This window comes from Eubalaena glacialis, chromosome X, assembly GCF_028564815.1.
Source record: "Eubalaena glacialis isolate mEubGla1 chromosome X, mEubGla1.1.hap2.+ XY, whole genome shotgun sequence".
In the NCBI taxonomy this organism is placed as follows: domain Eukaryota; kingdom Metazoa; phylum Chordata; class Mammalia; order Artiodactyla; family Balaenidae; genus Eubalaena; species Eubalaena glacialis.
This window is the reverse complement of record NC_083736.1, coordinates 99,009,569-99,030,345: the sequence shown is the minus strand read 5'-3', so window position 1 is coordinate 99,030,345 and position 20,777 is coordinate 99,009,569. Positions and strand designations below refer to the sequence as shown.

At 37.6% G+C, this 20,777-nt stretch overlaps 1 protein-coding gene across 2 annotated transcripts in view; it reads left to right on the top strand.

Moving 5' to 3' along the window:
• Positions 1-20,777, top strand: part of NUP62CL (nucleoporin 62 C-terminal like) — an 80,699-nt gene that overhangs the window by 14,048 nt on the left and 45,874 nt on the right. Inside the window, exons 2-4 of one of the 2 annotated variants that reach the window (XM_061178477.1) lie at positions 10,784-10,888; positions 12,791-12,889; positions 16,854-17,013. In XM_061178477.1, coding sequence (XP_061034460.1) covers positions 10,831-10,888; positions 12,791-12,889; positions 16,854-17,013 — 317 coding nt within the window. In that variant the 5' untranslated portion in view covers positions 10,784-10,830. The remainder of the gene's footprint in view (positions 1-10,783; positions 10,889-12,790; positions 12,890-16,853; positions 17,014-20,777) is intronic. The other variant, XM_061178478.1, reaches the window with a different exon arrangement.

Below are 20,777 nucleotides of genomic sequence, written 5' to 3'. Positions count from 1 at the left end.
GCGTTTTACCTTGTAGGGTTGTTGTGAGGATTAGGTAGGTAAGTGAATATAAATAATTAAAGTGCTTACAACCTTGTCTGACATGTATGTAATAGGTATTCAATAAATGTTAGCTATCTTTGTCGTTTTTATGAAAGTATACATTTTCCCGCAGTGTTAAATATGTTGGATATTATCCCTTTTGTTTGTTTGTTTGTTTTTTAAGCTTTGGTAGTTTAACACTGAAAATAGTATCATAGCCTCATGTTCATTTACATTTTCCTTTATTAGTAGTAAGGCTAACTTCTCTTCAAATGATTGATTAATTGTATTTGTGTTTTTTTCGTGTGTTTGTGTGTGTGTGTGTGTGTGTGTGTGAGAGAGAGGGAAATTGAATGAATTCCCTTTTTGCATCATTTGCTCAGTTTTCTGTCTTTTTTTCTTTTTTTTTGGCTGCACCATTGCAGCTTGCGGGATCTTAATTCCCCCAACCAAGGATCGAACCCAGGCCCTCGAACCCGCACCTTTGGCGGTGGGAGTGTGGAGTCCTAACCATTGGACCACCAGGGAATTCCCTGCTCAGTTTTCTAATATGGGGCTTATCTTTTTCTCGTTTATATGCAGTTACAATATCCTAACCCTTTGATATTTGTATAAGAAGTATTTTTGTACCTATGATTTCTGTTGGTGACAAAGTCACAGGTACTACTAACCTACGTGGTTTGTTGCCTACCTTTATAACTAAGGAAAGTGCTCAGTTTCTGCTAGACGTTAGTGAAAATAAAGATGTAATTCCCCTCCCCCCCAAAAGAAGTATTTTCCCCAGTTTGTTTCAGTTTTATTTTACTTAGTTTTGTAGATATTAAAAGATTTAAAAATTTTAAACTAAGCTTTTTATTTTGACATAATTGTAGAGTCTCATGCAGTTGTAAGAAAAGATACAGAGATCCCACATACCCTTTGGCCATTTTCTCCTTGTGGTAACATCTTGCAAAACTATAGTACAATATTGCAACCAGGATGTTGATATTGGTAGTCAAGATATAGAATAGTTCTCTCACCACTAGGATTCCTCATTTTGCCCTTTCATAGCAACACCTACTTCTCTTCTGCTCCCACACTCTATTTAACCCTGGCAACTATTAATCTGCTCTCCATTACTATAATTTTGTTATTTCAAAAACGTTATATGGATGGAATCATACAGTATGTAATCTTTTGGGAATGGCTTTTTTCACTCAGTATACTTCCCTTTAGATCATCCAGATTGTTGTGTGTGTCAGTTGTTTGTTTTATTGCTGCATAGTATTCCATGGTATGGATGTCAATTTGTGTAACTATTTGTCATTCAAATGATTTTTCCTCTGTAGGTCAGATGACATTTTTCTCTTGCTGTTTTCAATATTTCTTCTTTGTCTTTAGTTTTCAGAAATTTAATTATTAAGTGTCTTGGTGTAGATTCCTATCATTCTGTCATCAAGTTCATTGATTCTTGTCTCTACCCCCTCTGTTCTGCTGCTGAGTCCTTTTGCTTGGCCTCAGCTTTGCATTTTGGTTATTGGTTATCTGGTTATCTCAAATTTCCACTTGGCTCTTCTTTATATCTTCTATTTCTTTGTAGAGATTTTCATTTCTTTTCTTTTTCTTTTTTTTGCTAAGGGTATTTTTCTTGTGTTTCAAGTGTGTTCATAATTTCTTTTTGATACACTTTTATCATGGATGCTTTGAAATATTTGTCAAATAATTCTAACATTTCTATCATCTTGGTATTGTCTTTTAAAATTCCATTTGAGATCTTTCTGGTTCTTGGTAGGAAGAGTGATTTTTAATTGAAACCTGGACATTTTCTTATTATGTTATGAGACTCTGAATCAGATTCAAGACTTTTGCTTTAACTGGCTTTATTTGACATTGCTCTGGCATGAGACAGAAGGGTTTCGCTGTGTTACTGTAAGGTGGGAGTAGAACTTCATTTTCCCCAGTCGGTCTCCATTGCTACCCAAGGCAAGGGTCTCCTAGTTACTGCTGGGCAGGAGTGGGAGTTCCTGCTCCTGATGTGGTTTCCACTGACACTGTGAGGACATGGGTCATTAACTGCTGGCAGAGATAACATCCTGGCTCCCTACTTGACCTTCTCTGATACCATCCTGGCTGGGGTACTGGGACACCTCGTTATAGCCTCACAATGGTGGAAGTTTAAGTTCCTCACTTGCTGTTCTCTGGAATAGGTAGGGAGTGGGACCACACTTTTTTCTGTGATGTTTGGTTATTGTCTAAAAGTTTTCTGTCTTGTTGGTCTGCCCCATTCTTGTCTTTTGTCTAGAGAGCAGGTTTTTGTTGGGTTTTGTTTTGTTTCTCTATACCCATTGTTGTTTCTGGCTGGCCAACCTATTCAACTCCAAGCCTGGGAAATACGAGGCAGAAAGAAAACCTATGGAATTCATTACCATAATGTCCCTTGGGTCTCAAGATCCCTAGTTGATTTGCCTTCTCGCCACCTTTCAGGGTTTTCTTGTTTATTTTATATATAATGTCCAGGGGTTTTAGCCGTACGTAGTGGGAGGAATAGGGAAAGTACATTTTCCTGGAAATGGAAATCCTTAAGATTTAAATTTTTATGTTGTCAAATCTCTCATTCTTCTGAGTTTCTCTCTCTGGACTTATTTGTATAGACCTTTTTCACCTTAGGATTCTTAATTCTTTTTGTTCTTTTATGGTTTATATTTTTAGGAATTTCTTGCCTTCCTATTGATTACCTGAACATTTTTAGAATTCCATTATATTTTTAGGAATCTTTTTTCTAAATGATTAGTGAATTAAACCATAGTATTTCATTAAATGGCCATTTTTTCCCTATTGATTTGAGATGCTGCCTTCCTCGTACACCAAATTATTATATATGCTTGGTTCTGCTTCTGGACTTCCTATTTTGTTCTATTGATCTGTCCTTTCTTCTTCTAGTATCACCATTTCGTTATTGTAGCAAGCCCCACTATCTTGTAGTGTATGGCCACCTTCCCCCATTCTGTTAAAAAAATGCCTATTTTCTATGGCTAACAATTTATTAAGCTAGTTGACATTTTCCTCTGTTCTTAAACATGAAGGAATTAAGGCTTATTTTGTTAGCCTTACAGCACTAGATGGAGAAAATTATGATATTGAGCCCTTCCTCTTGTCCAGTGGTTCTCAACTGGAGGCGATTTTTGCCCCTTCTCCCAGAGGATATTTGGCAGTATCTGGAGACATTTTTGGTTGTCCAGACTGGGTAAGTGTTACTGGCATCTAGTGGGTAGAGCCCAGAGATGCTGCTAAATACTTTGCAGTGCACATAAAGGAAAATTTTGTTGTCCTCAACACACAACCTTTTGACACCAAATATATGGGGGTTCTTCCCACACCAACCAATTCTCCAACTCTCCAGACACCAAATGGGTGTCCTACAATTCAGCTATGATGCTCACCACCTGGAGGTAGCACAGACCCCACAGGGTAAGGGCTCAGTTCCTCAAGACTATCCCCAACTTCAGATATCAATTGCAAGTCCCAGGTTGTCACCTGTACTTCTGACCAACTGGCTACAAACTGGGGGTGCCTGTGTCCCCTCCCTCCTTGGGTTGGATGATTTGCTAGAACAGCTTACAGAACTCTGGGAAACACTTGACCTAAAATTTCTGGTTCAATATAAATGATACAATTTAGGAACAGCTAAATAGAAGAGATGCGTAAGGCAAAGTATGAGGGAGCAGCCCAGATCTTATATGTCCTCTCCAGGCATGTCACCCTCCTAGCATCTCCATGTGTTCACCAACCCAGAAGCTCTCCAAACCCCTTCATTTAGGGTTTTGATGGAGGTTCCATTATGTAGGCATGATTGATGAAATCTTTGGCCTCTGGTGATTGATTGAACTCAATCTCCAGCTCCTCTCCTCTCCTGAGACGTCAGAGGGTTAGGCTAAAAGCCCCAACCCTCTAATCACTCGGTTGGTTCCTCTGGTAACCAGCCTCTCAGCCTTAGGGGCTTTCTAAAGTTCACCTCATTGACATAAATCAGGTGTGGTTGAAAGGGACTTGTTAATAAATAACAAAAGGGGCTCCTTTCACCTTTATTGCTCTTGGAGCTATTTCTGAAACGGGGGACAAAACCCAAATATTATAACAAAAGATGCTTCTATCTCTCTTCTCACTTAGGAAGTTACAAGGGTTTTAGGATCTTTGTCCAAGAAAGGGTACAAAGACCAAATATGCATGTCTTAAATCCCAGCATGGGACAGTCCTCCACAACAAAGAATTATCGGCCCAAGATGTCAGTAGTGCCATGTTGAAAAACCCTGTTCTAGTCCTATGATTAGGAAAATGAGACTTTGTCTTTTAAACCCTTCCTTATTTAAGAGTAAGGCTCCTTTAGCTTAAAAGCACATCATATTAAATGGCATTTGTTTCCTTAGTTACCTCTGGGTATGTGATTTAAGGTCAGGCCCCTGAAATTATGCCAGTATCTGAGACAGATGATCAAGACTTTAAAATATGGGCATAACTCTAGTGTAAATTTAATTAGCGCTAGTGAAGAGATTTCAGTAATACAGTCAGTTACAAAATAAATAATGCAAAAAACAGTTGCTTTCCCATGTTTAAACAATAGTAATTGGGAAATATAATGGAGGAAGTTCCCATTAACAATTTCAACCAAAGTTATGAAATGCCTAAGAATGAACTTTAAAAATGTGCATGACCTATATGAAGATAACCGTAAAATTTTACTGAGGAATATAAAAGAAGACATGAATAAATGAAGAATACACACGCTCGATAGTATAGGAATGTCATTTAGTTCTAAATTAATCAACACGTTTAACATTCTTATAAAACCACAATGGGAGTCTTTGGGGGAAGGAAAGGAAGGAGGGACTTGACAAGGTTCTAGAGTTTAAATGAAGGGGATAAATGCATGAGACTAGTCATCTCTTGTTTTTTAAGAAAAGTAACGATAGTGTACTTGTAGAAAAATATATGAAAATATATTGTAAATTTATTCTCTGACTCTTAAGTTTAAAATATTTAGTATAAAATAAAAATGAATTCTAGTGCTTCAATAATTGGAACTCTCTTGCGGACCAGGGATAGAAAGAAAAATCAGTGAAAAATTTTAAAGAACAGAATCAAACCTGGGTTTATGAAGATGACATTTCCAATCTGGGGAGAGAGGATGGAGTATTGAACAAATGAATTGCAGTAGCTGGCTAGCCAGGTGATTTGGGGGAAGGGGATTATGTTTTGCCTAAAAAGATTAACTGAAAGAAATACTAGGTGAATTAAAGGTAGAAAATGAAACCATAAATATTTAAAAAGCATAGGTGAATATGAAAATGTGTAAATAATATTTCTTGGGTTAGGGAGAGGACCATTTATTTAAGTATAATTTTAAAATATATAATATAGTCTGTCAAATGATTTAAAATTAAGACTATAAAAATAGTATAAATAAGTATACTGCCCCCATCTACCCTGTATTACTCCCTCCCCCCTTCCCCACCCCCTCTATTCAGCTAACCACTGTAATTGTGTGTATCCTTCTAGAGTTTCTTCATGGATTTGCTAGCAAATAAAAATATATATTCCTAGCCCTCTGCCTTTTTAAAAAATAATATAAATGAGAGTATACTCTACATATTATTCGGTACCTTGCTTTTTAAACGTAAAACTTTATACACTTATTTTAAACATTTTGTAGCTCTTTTCACATCAATCAGTATATGGAGAGCTTCCTCAGTATTTTTTAAGCATCATAGAATTCCATGGTCTGGATGTGCTATAATTTATCTAGCCCTTTGCTTGTGGACGTTTGGGTTGTTTCCTCTTTTGCTAATATAAACAGTGGTGCAATGGATCTTATTTTACATGTCATTTTACAGGTGTATAAGTATATCTTTGTGGATAAATTTCTAAAAGAAGTATTACTGGTTCAAAAGATAGATGCATTTGTAATTTTTAAAACATTGGCCTCTTATTTTGCATAGGGGTTATACCAGTTTACACTCCCATTAGAAATCTCGGAGGCTGCCCATTTCTTCACAGTGTCCTTAAACAGAGTGTGTTACCAGTTTTTTTTATTTCTTCCCATCTGTTAGGTGAAATTGTTCTCAAGGTAGTTATAATTTGTGATTTTCTCCTAAAAGTGAAGTTGAACACCTTTTATATGTTTGAGGGAATTTTGAAACATGATATGGAGACATAAACCATAAAGGAGAAAACAATGGAAAGATTTGACTACATAAAAAATAAAAACAAAATCAAAAAAGCAAATGACAAACTGGGATTAGGAAATATTTGCAACATTTGACTAAATAGCCTCAATATATATATAATACTTTTATTAAAAATCAGTAATAAGAAGACAATACTCCAATGAGAAAATGGGCAGATGACATGAATAGGCAATTTTGAATGAAGAAATTAAAGCAGCCATTAACCCATGATAAAAATTTAGCCTCACTGGTAGGTATTGAATTAGAAATATTAAAACACCTTTGCTATAATTGGTACTTTCTTTAAAAGTATACATGTGGTGCTTCTCTTAAATGAAACATAGGGATATTCCATGATACATATTTTAAATAGTTGGAGGTATGTGGTAATGTTCCCGGTTCCTTCCTAGCATCTCCCCCCTGTCCCCAAACCCCCGGTGGCCCTAGATGTTTTGGATAGCAGAGTCTTACATCCTATATTGTCATGAATTGTTCAACAGTTGGATACACGTAGCAATAGATTCAAATGCAGTTACTTATTAAGCACTTTTTCCTTTTGAAAAGGAAGAAGAATATCTGTAATTATGTATTGGAGTCTGGAAAAGGTTGACTCGATTCAGCATAAATATTTATTGAGTACTTACTATCATGTGCCGTGTGCAGTGATCTATAGTGAGGATGAAAAGATAAACTTTGTTTTCAATTAATCAATTAATCTTATTTGTGTCTTTATGTACTTAATTTCTCTAGCTTTATTTCTTTTATAGATTTTATTTTAAATTTTCAAGAAGAGTCCAGGTAATCTGTTTTCTGAAACTTTATTCCAGACTTCTATTTATTATTTTTTCTCACAGATTTATTATTGTATAATTCACATACCACATAATTTACCCATTTAAAGTGCACAATTAATTGGTTTTTAGGATATTCACAGAGTTGTGCAGCCATTACTGAAGTCAGTTTTAGAACATTTTCATCACCCACTGAAGAAACGTCATACCCATTAACAGTCGCTGCCCATTCTCTTCTCACCCCAGTTCTGGCAACCATGAATCTGCTTTCTGTCTCTATAGATTGCTCTCTTCTGGACATTTCATATAAATAGAATCATACAATATGTGGTATTTTGTGATTAGCTTCTTTTGCTTAGCATGTTTTCAAGGCTCATCCATGTTTTAGCATGTATCAGCGCTTCTTTTTTATGGCCAAATAAAATTCTATTGTATTAATATACCACATTTTATTCATCCATTCATCAGTTGATATTCATTTGGGTTGTTTCCTTTCATCTTTTGTCTGTTATGAATAATGCTGCTGTGAACATTCATGTACATATTTTAGTGTGGATATATGTTATCATTTCTTTTGTTTGTGTACCTAGGAGTGGAATTACTGGGTCATATGGTAACTTTATGTTGAACACTTTGAGGAAGTGCCGTACAGTTTTCCAAAGAGATTACACTATTTTACATTCCCATCAGCATTGCATGAGGTTTACAATTTCTCCATATCCTTGCCAACACTTGATATTATGGCTTTTTGGTTATTGCCATCCTAGTCGATATGAAGTAGTATCTCGTCGTGGTTTTGATTTGCAATTCCCTAATGACTAATGACATTGAGTATGATTTCAAGTGTTAGATGGCTGTTTGTATCAACAACTTTGCATCTTTATGACCATTCTTTTTTTTTTTTGGCTGCACTGCGCAGCACGCGGGATCTTAGTTCCTCAACCAGGGATCGAACCTGTGCCCCCTGCAGTGGAAGCACAGTCCTACCCACTGGACCGCCAGGGAAGTCCCCTGACTATTCTTTTGTAGTCACCATCTCCTTCTGACCACAGCCCGGAAAGGATCTCTACTTTTAAGGATTCATGTCCTTAGATTTTGCTTACCTGGATAATCCAGGATAATCTCCCTCTTCGAGTTACTTAACCTTCACTTCATTTGTAAAGTCTGTTTTGTCAAGTTAGTAATATGTTCACAGACTCTGGGTATTAGGATGTGGCCATCTTTGGGGACCATTTTTCTGTCTACCATACCATCTTAACAATATAAAATTATCTGATCCATGAACATGAGAGCTTTCCGTTTATTTAGGATGCCTTTAATTTCTTTCAATAATGTTTTTTATTTTTCTGGATACAAGCCTTACACTTGTTGGATTTGTTCTTAACTATTTTATTCATTTTGAAAAATCATAAATGGAATTATATTCTTAATTTCATTTTTGGATTGTTCATTGATAATATATAGAATTGTAATTTATTTTTATATTGATCTTGTATCCTGCAACTTTGCAGAACTTGTTCATTGTTCTAATAGATTTTTTTTATTGGCGTATAGTTGCTTTACAATATTGTGTTAGTTTATACTGTACAGCAAAGTGAATCAGCTATACGTATACACACATCCCCTCTTTTTTGGATTTCCTTCCCATTCAGGTTACCACAGAGCAATAAGTAGAGTTCCCTGTGCTATACAGTAGGTTCTCATCAGTTATCTGTCTTACACATAGTATCAACAGTGTATATATGTCAATCCCAATCTCCCAATTCATCCCACCCCCCACTTTCCCCCTTGGTATCCATACGTTTGTTCTCTCTACGTCTGTGTCTCTATTTCTGCTTTGTAAATAAGATCGTCTATACCAATTTTTTCAGATTCCACATATATGCGTTAATATATAGTTGTTTTTCTCCAGATTTTTTTATGGGTTCCTTAGAATTTTCTGTATTCATGATCATGTCATCTGTTTATAGAGATAATTTTACTTCTTCCTTTGCAATCTGGTATCCTTTATTCGTCTTCTTGCCTAATTGTCCTGGCTAAAACTTCCAGTGTGTGGTTGAATTGAAGTGGTAAGAGCAGACATCCATGTTTTGTTTTTGATGGCAGTGGAAAGGTATTCAGTCTTTTACTGTTAAGCATGATGTTAGCTGTAGGTTTTTCATAAATGCCCTTTATCATGTTGAGGAAGTTCCCTTCTCTTTCTAGTTTGTTGAGTGTTTTCATCATGAAAAAGTGTTGGATTTTCTCAGATGCTTTTTCTGCTTCTATTGAGATGATCATGTAGTTTTTAAATAACAGCATAATTGAGGTATAATTCATATATCTTAAAATTCATGCTTTTAAACTGTACAATCCAGTGTTTTTTTTTAAACATATTCACAGGGTGTGCAGCTATCACCACTATGTAATTCAAGAACATTCTCATCACTGTAAAAAGAAACCCTGTAACCCTTAGCAGTCACTTCCCATTACCTTCTCTTTCCAGCTCCCGCTAACCACTAATATACTTTCTGTCTATGGATTTACCTCTTCTGGACATTTCATATAAATGGGATCATACAGTATGTGGTCTTCTGTGTCTGGCTTCTTTCATTTAGCATAATGTTTTCAAGATTCATTCATGTATCAGTACTTGATTTTTCTGATCCTCAGGAGGGCTCTTTTCAGCCTTCTCTTTCCCTGGTTATCTCTGCTAAACTGGCTGGCTTGCAGCCTAAATGTTGCTCTCATGAAGCTACTTACTTCCTCTTAATTGCTTACCACCAAAATCTCTATTTTTTTTCGAGAGAGTCCTTTGGCTTGAACTTCCTCATACTCTGTTTCAAATAAAGTCAGTTCTTCTGGACATAGCTTGGGAACTTTCTGTTCTTATGGGCTACCTTTATCCCTGGGCAAAATCTTTGAACCAGTGCTTTGGGTGCTGGGCAGTGACCGTTGCTTCTGATCTTCTTGCTTCTCTCTTCCGGCATGCAACCTCAGCCCTACAGGCAAGCTGGGGCAAGGCAGTCAGGGTGATTGATGGGGCTCCAGCATTGCCAGCCTACTGTGCCTGGTGTAGACCCTCTGCCCTATGAGTGGGGGCTGACTGGAGGAAAGGAGCCCCTCAACTCTTGGCTGTGCTCACCAGGAATTTCAATCCTTTAACTGTGTGTCAGGGGTGATGAGGAATGCTGGCTGCTTCCCCTCCTAATGAGATACTGTATTCCTTGGTTGGGAGCTGAGGGAAGAGGGAGTCCAGTCTTCTTGGTGACTCCTGCCTGGAGTGTAGCTTCTCTCAAGGGGAGCAAGGGGATGGAGGGAAGAGCGGGGGTTATGATTCATATGCCGTAGACTCTCACCTGTATTACTGAATTTTAGCAGATTTTCTTGAATAAATGTTTCTTTATTTGCTGTACCTTCAGGACAATTTCCAGAGATTTCAATTTTTTAAAAAAAAATATTTTTTACCAGTTATGGTTGCTTCACTGGGGAATGGGTCCCTAGGACTTCTTATGTCACAATTTTGGAAGTGGACCCCCCTATTAGGTTGCTTACTTTTTTAGTAGAGTTTCTTTCTTATGATGGTGCTAGAAGGCTGGCTATACTAAGCAGTACTGATGAACTATTTTTTAAATCAGGATTTTACTATGTCAGATTTATTAAATATCACGGTACTTGATTTTCCTTGCTTTGTTGTTATTTCTCCATATAAGTGAAGTTTGTTATAATGGTGTTTTACTTATTAAAAATTATTTTTATTGACATATTTTTCTGCTTGTTACTTTAATTTAGGGTTGGTTCCAGCATCTACTGTTGCTGCCGCTACTAGTTCAAGCACCATGCTGTTTACCTCATTTTCAAATGCTTCTGCCTCCACTGCTGCTACTAGGCTCTCATGTAAGTTACTGGTTGCAAAGAAAATACTATTATTTCGCATCAGGCCACTTAACTCAATTTGCCAGTATAAGCTATGGATCTCCGACGTCTCATAAATTATCATTATGCTTGATCCCGTTTGTAACTGTTGATGTCAATAGTAGCTTTGCTTAAGAACCTGATTGTCATGGCTTTCGCTATGAATTTTATATTAACATGATTATTACAGCTTCAAGTGATGATTTTAAGCATATAATTCATTAACGGTGTAATGTTTTGAAGTGAATGGGAATAGGAAGAGTGGAAGTTTTGCCAAGTATGTCTGAAGGGAAGAAGTCTTATTATCCATGTGAATAAGATAAAATGGGAAATAAATGTTGGAGCCTTGCTGTATTTTATTCTTCTATATAGACCAGGTTTGCGGTCCTTATATTTTACTTATCAGAAGTGTTACATGACAAAAGGACCAGCTGTAGTTTTGAGCTTTAATGACACTGTGTGATGTCTCCAGTTCTCTCCCCTTAAAGATGAACATCTGGATGCTTTGAGCTGAGAAGTGGGGCGTTAATTATCTTGTAACCCCAACTTCTTTGCTACACCTCTTCCATTAGTAGAGTAATAACAAATGGTGAGAATATTGACTTCTGTATATATCTTAGGCAATTCTTTCTTACAGGTCCATATAAGCTGCTTGTGCTTTTGTGGCATCTTCACAGTGCCATGATGTTCATCATTAGAGTTTGTTATTGTAATCCTAGCAGTAATATGGTCCTCCCAAAGCCCTGTTATAGCGAGCCTGTCACCATTTCTGGGAATAAAACTTGCCAGGAATTGCTGATGCCTAGTTGAGCATGAAAAATGGCGGCCGCCATCCCCATTGCCTTGTGCAGTTGGCGTAGGTGGAACATTAGTTGAAATTGCAGGTTGCCACTTGAATTGTATTTTCTTCCAAGTAGATACAGTTCCAATCCTGAGACATGACTGAGATTCTGGAAACCTTTTGGTATATGTAAGCAATATCCTTCTCAAGTATAATAGATTTTGTGAATATGACTATGTCTGAGGTTGGGAGTTAAAATTATTGAATGAATTCCATTTTCAATCAAAGTCTTGACTTCTGACCTTTTTTTTAAAATTAATTAATTAATTTATTTATTTATTTTGGGCTGCACTGGGTCTTTGTTGCTGCGTGCAGGCTTTCTCTAGTTGCGGCGAGCGGGGGCTACTCTTTGTTGCGGTGTGCGGGCTTCTCATTGCGGTGGCTTCTCTTGTTGGGGAGCATGGGCTCTAGGTGCGCGGGCTTCAGTAGTTGCGGCATGTGGGCTCAGTAGTTGTGGTTCGCGGGCTCTAGAGTGCAGGCTCCATAGTTGTGGCGCTCGGGCTTAGTTGCTCCCGCAGCATGTGGGATCTTCCCGGACCAGGGCTCGAACCCGTGTCCCCTGCATTGGCAGGCGGATTCTTAACCACTGCGCCACTGGGGAAGTCCGACTTCTGACTTTTGACAGGTTTTTTTTTTTTCTTTCCTGTCTTTGATGTCCTTGCCTACAAAATGAAAAGAAATCTTGACCACAGTGTTTTTAAAGTTAACTTTAATGAGGTATAATCTACATATCATAAAATTAACTTAAGTGTATAGTTCAGTGATTTTTAATCAATTTACCGAATTGTGTAACTCTCACCATAGTCTGGTTTTAGAACATTTCTGTCATCCCAGTAAGATCTCTCAGCCCGAAACAACTACTGATCTGTTTTCTGTCTCTATCTATGCCTTTTCCGGACTTTTCATATAAATGGATTGACTGTAGTTTTTTGAGGCTTAGCCAAAGTTACTAAAGGACTCAGATGAAAAAGACCCTATATAAGTTCTTCATTCACTGTTTTTGATTAAAAGGGTAATAGGTAATATTATGTTGTTCTCTGCAGTTGGTGCCCCTACAACTTTGTCTGGAATGCTTGGCGGCACAACTTTGGGATTTGGATTAAAAATCCCTGGAGCAGGTGGAGCAGCTGCTGTTGCATCTAGTAAGATTTTTAGAACTACTGGGATGTGTTTGAATGCTCACTGGAAATGTACTGCATAACAAAAGCAGTAAGTAGGTTGTATTCCTTAGCTTCTAGGACTAAGAAGGTTTTGATCATCTCACCAGCGTATCCAAAAGGTACATCAGTATTGACAATTGCCAAAGGGTAGAATGAGACAGTTGATATCAATGAGATTACTTCTTTGAGATGACCATAATCAAAGCTGCTATCAAACTCTTGTCAACTCTGAAACTTAAAAATTCTTATTATTGATCATACTGTTTAAAGTGACCCAGTACATTGGGATTCATAGTTTTATTCTCTAAAAGTTAATTTAAGGTTCGACCTGTATTAAAGTTGATCCTCTCCTTAAGCTGATTACAGGAGTTTCTGTGGACCTATCCTAAATTTGTTTCTGCCAGTTAGGCACTAGTTAGGTTGTAAATTAAAGAAAACTTGGTTATCCATTGCCTTTTAGCTGTTGTGAGCTGGGTGGTTAGAGGTCAGTTACTACTTAAACCTACCATTTAAGTCAGACTCCACTTTAGGGAAGTCTTGTTTGTTTTGACTTTTAAAAGTTTACTTAAGACTGAAATGAATCTTTCTTCAAACCTGTCATAAGCTGAAAGTCAGTCCCTGTTAAGTTTAAAATAATTATTCCTAAATAGAGATGTAAACCATCTTTTGCATGACCAACACTTAACTGAATTTCTACTGTGTACTCGGCTAACTGGCCAACCTATGAGCATTATGAAGGGCATGGCTTGAGAATTTTATAAGTAACCATATTTGCAAAAAATATAACACATAGTTTCCCTTATAAAGTGCTGAACAAAAATTTGATTCTTTCAGTCGTGGGTGGAGTCACTGAAATATGAATTTGCAGGCTTTTTGGTGACTCTGCTGTAACTCACCCCCTACCTATCTGAGTCTTAAGATTCCTTCCTGCAAACTGGTACCTTTGCTACTAGCCCATTCCATCCACCACTGCCTTATGTACTTACCCATCTCCCCATCAGATATGTCTCAACTCAATACCCCCAACCCAGAGTTGCTTTTTTCCCCTACTCACCTTTCCTTCTCCCCAAGTATATTTACTTGCTCAGATTCTTCATCTCACAAATTAGCCCTGTAGGGCAGCTTTCAGGTATCTGTATCTTTAAATTTATAGCCATTTGAGATTATTCTCTGCCCTGGGTATAATCAGCAAGTTTTAAGAGAAGCTCACTTGTTATAAATCTCATCTTTCGCATTAGTCTATGACAGTAATGATGTCCATTCCTAGCATGGAGTGAGATACATAGTTGTTGATCAGAGACAGGATAGGAAAATTGGATAGTAGGATCTTTTAAAGGATGGTCTCACTATTTTATGTAATGATTTTTAAGATCATCAGAATGAGATTTATTTAAATGTAAATCCAAATTTGGTATGCAATTATTTTCTATTATTTGTAGAACAGTGCTTCCCATTTAGTACACAGATAACATAGAGTTGACTGTATTTAGTTTAGACCAAAGTTGTAACTTGCAAAATCAGACTGTGATAGAACCTTCATTCTCAAAACCATTGCTTCTTTTGGTATTAATTGAAATATTGTTATTTGAATATTGTCTACTATGCCAGAGCTAATTTATACCTTTTAAAAATACCATGAAAATAAGGAACAAAGATAAATACTATATAAAAAGTTTAAAATAATCATACCTTTTTTTATGACTCAAGATTCCTTTGTGTTTAGACTGACAGGTATTAATTTCCTGAAGGTATCGCACAGCATCTTTGGAGAGCTGTTCATTTGTCTGTTAACCTCTTTCTTTAGTGGTAGTGATGGTAGTTGCTTTTTTAAAAATTATAAAAACCATACACACATGCATATATACATATATCACACCCTCTAGAGAAAACAGTTTGGTGCTTGTCTTAACAGGCTTTTTTCCAAATGCATACAAACATACATTAAATTTATTTGTTTTACAAAAATGGGATACACACACACATAATCATAGAATTTGCTGTTTTCTCTTAAGTATACATTATCTTTGGACATCTGTCCATGTCAGGAAATGCTGACTTAAAAAAAAATCTTCTCCAGTGTCCTGAGTGATAGTGACCCCGGGGATCCTTTGTGACTGGGCATGGTCTTCTCTTGTGGTGCTCATTCCACTTTCACAAAAGCTAACCAAAAGAATGGGGGAATTATTGTAAGGATCCTTGTGGCCAAAAGGGAAATGAAATCTTGTGGAAATCTAATACAGGTATTATCGTGGCAATGAACTTCAAGGAAAGTGGAATTTAGAAGTTGTTCTGAAGTCAGCTTTAGGGACCTCCTGAATCTAATATTGCATAAACATAATTCAGCTATTCTCCTTTTGTCTGTTTATTTCTTTTTTTAACTTCCTTTTGGTTTCTTTACCTCTTTTTCTGCTTTATATTCTTAATTTTGACTTGCTCATGACTCCTTAAGTCTACTTCATGTTGTTCCTCTGTCAGTCCTTTCAGCTCCCTCTGCCTGTTGTCTGATTCTTTCTACATGTTTGGAAATATTTCCAAATTTCTGCTTAGAGTCTGATTCTTTCCATATTTCTGGAAATATTTCCATATTTTTACCTACCGTTTGATTCTTTCTGCAGTTCTAAATTTTCAAAAATGAGATTCTGACCTACCTTATCCCTGTTTGGCTAGAGCTTTTTGTGCCAGACCCTCTCATAGGCTGCCAGTAGCATATGGGATGGCTTCCTATACTTCAGATGCCCACCCTTGTCAACTGTGAACTAGGATCAAAGGACAGAGTTACTGAAATAAGGAATGGGTGTCTGAGCCTGATCCCTCAGCAGGAACGGAGTAGGCCAGTTTCCCTAAGAATAGGCAGTGCATGTTGGCAGGCACCGTGATATATGTATTTATCTCGGGTGGCAATTAACCTGAAAGTATTGCTAATTGGGAAAACAAGGCTAACGTAAAACAAACAAATAATTGTATACATGTTATAATATATTTTTATAACAAATTTCTTGTTACAGAAGCAGCATTTATTAATTACAAGAACATTTGAAAATACAGAGAACCAAAAAGAAGAAAACACTTCCAGTCCCCACCAGCCACAATTTTCTGTGCATTGTTTGTTAAGTGCTCACTGTGTAAGGAAGAACCAAAAGTGCTATAGAAGTTCAGAAAACCACCAGATAACCATGAGTAGAAGAGAAGTGGACAATAAACATGGGGAAGGAAGAATCTGAGCTCGGCCATGATGTGTACTGAGAATTTCATGTACAGAAGACAGGGCATTTTAGTAAGGGTGTAATAGAAAAGACACACAGAAGAGAGGTCTGGGCTGTAGATAAAACTTTGAGAGGGTTTTAACTATAATACTGGCTAAGATGTATGCCTACTACGGGCTGTGGTGTAGAGAAACAGGCAGTCTCCCCTATTGATAGGAATGTAAATTGGCAAAGTCTTTTTGGTAGGGGAATTGGAAAGTAATATTACAATTTAGAGCATGCTGACCCTTTGATCTAGCAATTTCATTTCTACAAATTAATTACACAGATATATTCACATAAGTATGCAAAGTTATAGAGGTACAGAGATTTTGTGTAAGATTGCAATTATTCTTTCCTTGAAAGTTTAGCAGAACTTGCCGGTGAGGTCCTCTGGGTCTGGAGTTTTCTTTATGGGAAGAGTTTTGAGGATTGATTCAATTTCTTTAATGGTTATAGGTCTGGTTAGGTTATAAATTGTATTTTTCTATGCATTTATACAGGATTTTAAGTTGTTAGCAGGAAGCTTAATCCAGATACCTGGCCTGCCATATATTATAGCAACATTGAGTTAAAATCATACAACTTGGAGTTCAAATTCACATTAAAAAAAAAATGCTTCTATAGTTTTTCATCCTGAATGATCAAGGACTGAATTTAAAAATTTCTTACTTATTACTAACATCATACACTTTATTTTCCAGCTACAACGTCAACCATCACCACTACCACGGTCACCACCACCAGCACCAGCACCAGCACCACCAGTAGCTTTACCTTGAATCTAAAACCACTGACATCAACTGGCATGAATAACACTCCTCCATTCGGCCTGACTTCTAGACCTTTTACTTCGACCATTAAGTAAGCCTATTTATTTGAAAATTCGTGTAAGTCTCATTTTCTTTGTCATATAGAAGGCATAGGCATTTGTCAAAACCCATAGAACTGTATGACACAAAGAGTGAGGCTTAATGTCAACTAGGGCCCTTAATTAATACTAATGTGACTCCCTCTTGCGAGAGCACCAGAATCACAACTGGCTGCTGGACAATCATCGACAGGAAGACACTGGACTTCACCAAGGAGGATACCCCACGTCCAAGGACAGAGGAGAAGCCACAGTGAGATGGTAGGAGGGGTGCAATCAGAGTAAAATCAAATCCCATAACTGCTGGGTGGGTGACTCACAGACTGGCGAACACTTATACCACAGAAGTCCACCCACTGGAGTGAAGGTTCTGAGCCCCACATCAGGCTTCCCAACCTGGGGGTCCGGCAACGGGAGGAGGAATTCATAGAGAATCAGACTTTGAAGCCTAGTGGGAAATGATTGCAGGACTTCGACAGGACTGGGGGAAACAGAGACCCCACTCTTGGAGGGCGCACGGAATAGTGTGCGCATCGGAACCCGGGGGAAGGAGCTGTGACCCTGGGAGAGACTGAACCAGACCTACCTGCTAGTGTTGGAGGGTCTCCTGCAGAGGCGGGGGCTGGCTCTGTTTCACCGTGGGGACAAGGACACTGGCAGCGGAGGTTCTGGGAAGTACTCCTTGGCGTGAGCCCTCCCAGAGTCTGCCATTAGCCCCACCAAAGAGCCCAGGTAGGCTCCAGTGCTGGGTTGCCTCAGGCAAAACAACCAACAGGGAGGGAACCCAGCCCCACCCATCAACAGTCAAGTGGATTAAAGTTTTACGGAGCTCTGACAGCCACAGCAACAGTCAGCTCTACCCACCACCAGAGCCTCCCATCAAGCCTCTTAGATAGCCTCAACCACCAGAGGGCAGACAGCAGAAGCAAGAAAAACTATAATCCTGCAGCCTGTGGAACAAAAACCACATTCACAGAAAGATAGACAAGATGAAAAGGCAGAGGGCTATATACCAGATGAAGGAACAAGATAAAACCCCAGAAAAACAACTAAATGAAGTGGAGATAGGCAACCTTCCAGAAAAAGAATTCAGAATAATGATAGTGAAGATGATCCAGGACCTCGGAATAAGAATGGAGGCAAAGATTGAGAAGATGCAAGAAATGATTAACAAAGACCTAGAAGAATTAAAGAACAAACAAACAGAGATGAACAATACAATAACTGAAATGAAAACTACACTAGAAGGAATCAATAGCAGAATAACTGAGGCAGAAGAACGGATAAGTGACCTGGAAGACAGGATGGTGGAATTCACTGCTGCATAACAGACTAAAGAAAAAAGAATGAAAAGAAATGAAGACAGCCTAAGAGACCTCTGGGACAACATTAAACGCAACAACATTTGCATTATAGGAGTCCCAGAAGGAGAAGAGAGAGAAAGGACCAGAGAAAATATTTGAAGAGATTATAGTCGAAAACTTCCCTAACATGGGAAAGGAAATAGCCACCCAAGTCCAGGAAGCGCAGAGAATCCCATACAGGATAAACCCAAGGAGACACATGCCGAGACACATAGTAATCAAATTGGCAAAAATTAAAGACAAAGAAAAATTATTGAAAGCAGCAAGGGAAAAACGACAAATAACATACAAGGGAACTCCCATAAGGTTAACAGCTGATTTCTCAGCAGAAACTCTACAAGCCAGAAGGGAGTGGCATGATATACTTAAAGTGATGAAAGGGAAGAACCTACAACCAAGATTACTGTACCCGGCAAGGATCTCATTCAGATTTGATGGAGAAATCAAAAGCTTTACAGACAAGCAAAAGCTAAGAGAATTCAGCACCACCAAACCAGCTCTACAACAAATGCTAAAGGAACTTCTCTAAGTGGGAAACACTAGAGAAGAAAAGGACCTACAAAAACAAACCCAAAACAATTAAGAAAATGGTCATAGGAACATACATATCGATAATTACCTTAAATGTAAATGGATTAAATGCTCCAACCAAAAGACACAGGCTTGCTGAATGGATACAAAAACAAGACCCATATATATGCTGTCTACAAGAGACCCACTTCAGACCTAGAGACACATACACACTGAAAGTGAGGGGATGGAAAAAAAGATTCCATGCAAATGGAAATCAAAAGAAAGCTGGAGTAGCTATACTCATGTCAGATAAAATAGACTTTAAAATAAAGAATGTTACAAGAGACAAGGAAGGACACTACATAATGATCAAGGGATCAATCCAAGAAGAAGATATAACAATTATAAATATATATGCACCCAACACAGGAACACCTCAATACATGAGGCAACTGCTAACAGCTATAAAAGAGGAAATTGACAGTAACACAATAATAGTGGGGGACTTTAACACCTCACTACACCAATGGACAGATCATCCAAAATGAAAATAAATAAGGAAACAGAAGCTTTAAATGACACAATAGACCAGATAGATTTAATTGATATTTATAGGACATTCCATCCAAAAACAGCAGATTACACGTTCTTCTCAAGTGCGCACGGAACATTCTCCAGGATAGATCACATCTTGGGTCACAAATCAAGCCTCAGTAAATTTAAGAAAATTGAAATCATATCAAGCATCTTTTCTGACCACAACGCTATGAGATTAGAAATGAATTACAGGGAAAAAAACGTAAAAAACACACACACATGGAGGCTAAACAATACGTTACTAAATAGCCAAGAGATCACTGAAGAAATCAAAGAGGAAATCAAAAAATACCTAGGGACAAATGACAATGAAAACACGACGACCCAAAGCCTATGGGATGCAGCAAAAGCAGTTCTAAGAGGGAAGTTTATAGCTATACAAGCCTACCTAGAGAAACAAGAAAAATCTCAAGTAAACAATCTAACCTTACACCTAAAGAAACTAGAGAAAGAAGAACAAACAAAACCCAAGGTTACCAGAAGGAAAGAAATCATAAAGATCAGAGCAGAAATAAATGAAATAGAAACAAAGAAAACAATAGCAAAGATCAATAAAACTAAAAGCTGGTTCTTTGAGAAGATAAACAAAATTGATAAGCCATTAGCCAGACTCATCAAGAAAAAGAGGGAGAGGACTCAAATCAATAAAATCAGAAATGAAAAACGAGAAGTTACAACAGACACCGCAGAAATACAAAGCATCCTAAGAGACTACTACAAGCAACTTTATGCCAATGAAATGGACAACCTGGAAGAAATGGACAAATTCTTAGAAAGGTATAACCTTCCAAGGCTGAACCAGGAAGAAACAGAAAATATGAACAGACCAATCACAAGTAATGAAATTGAAACTGTGATTAAAAATCTTCCAACAAACAAAAGTCCAGGACCAGATGGCTTCACAGGTGAATTCTATCAAACATTTGGAGAAGAGCTAACACCCATCCTTCTCAAACTCTTCCAAAAAATTGCAGAGGAAGGAACACTCCCAAACTCATTCTATGAGGCCACCATCACCCTGATACCAAAACCAGACAAAGATACTACAAAAAAAGAAAATTACAGACCAATATCACTGATGAATATAGATGCAAAAATCCTCAACAAAATACTAGCAAACAGAATCCAACAACACAATAAAAGGATCATACACCATGATCAAGTGGGATTTATCCCAGGGATGCAAGGATTCTTCAGTATACGCAAATCAATCAATGTGATACACCATATTAACAAATTGAAGAATAAAAACCATATGATCATCTCAATAGATACAGAAAAAG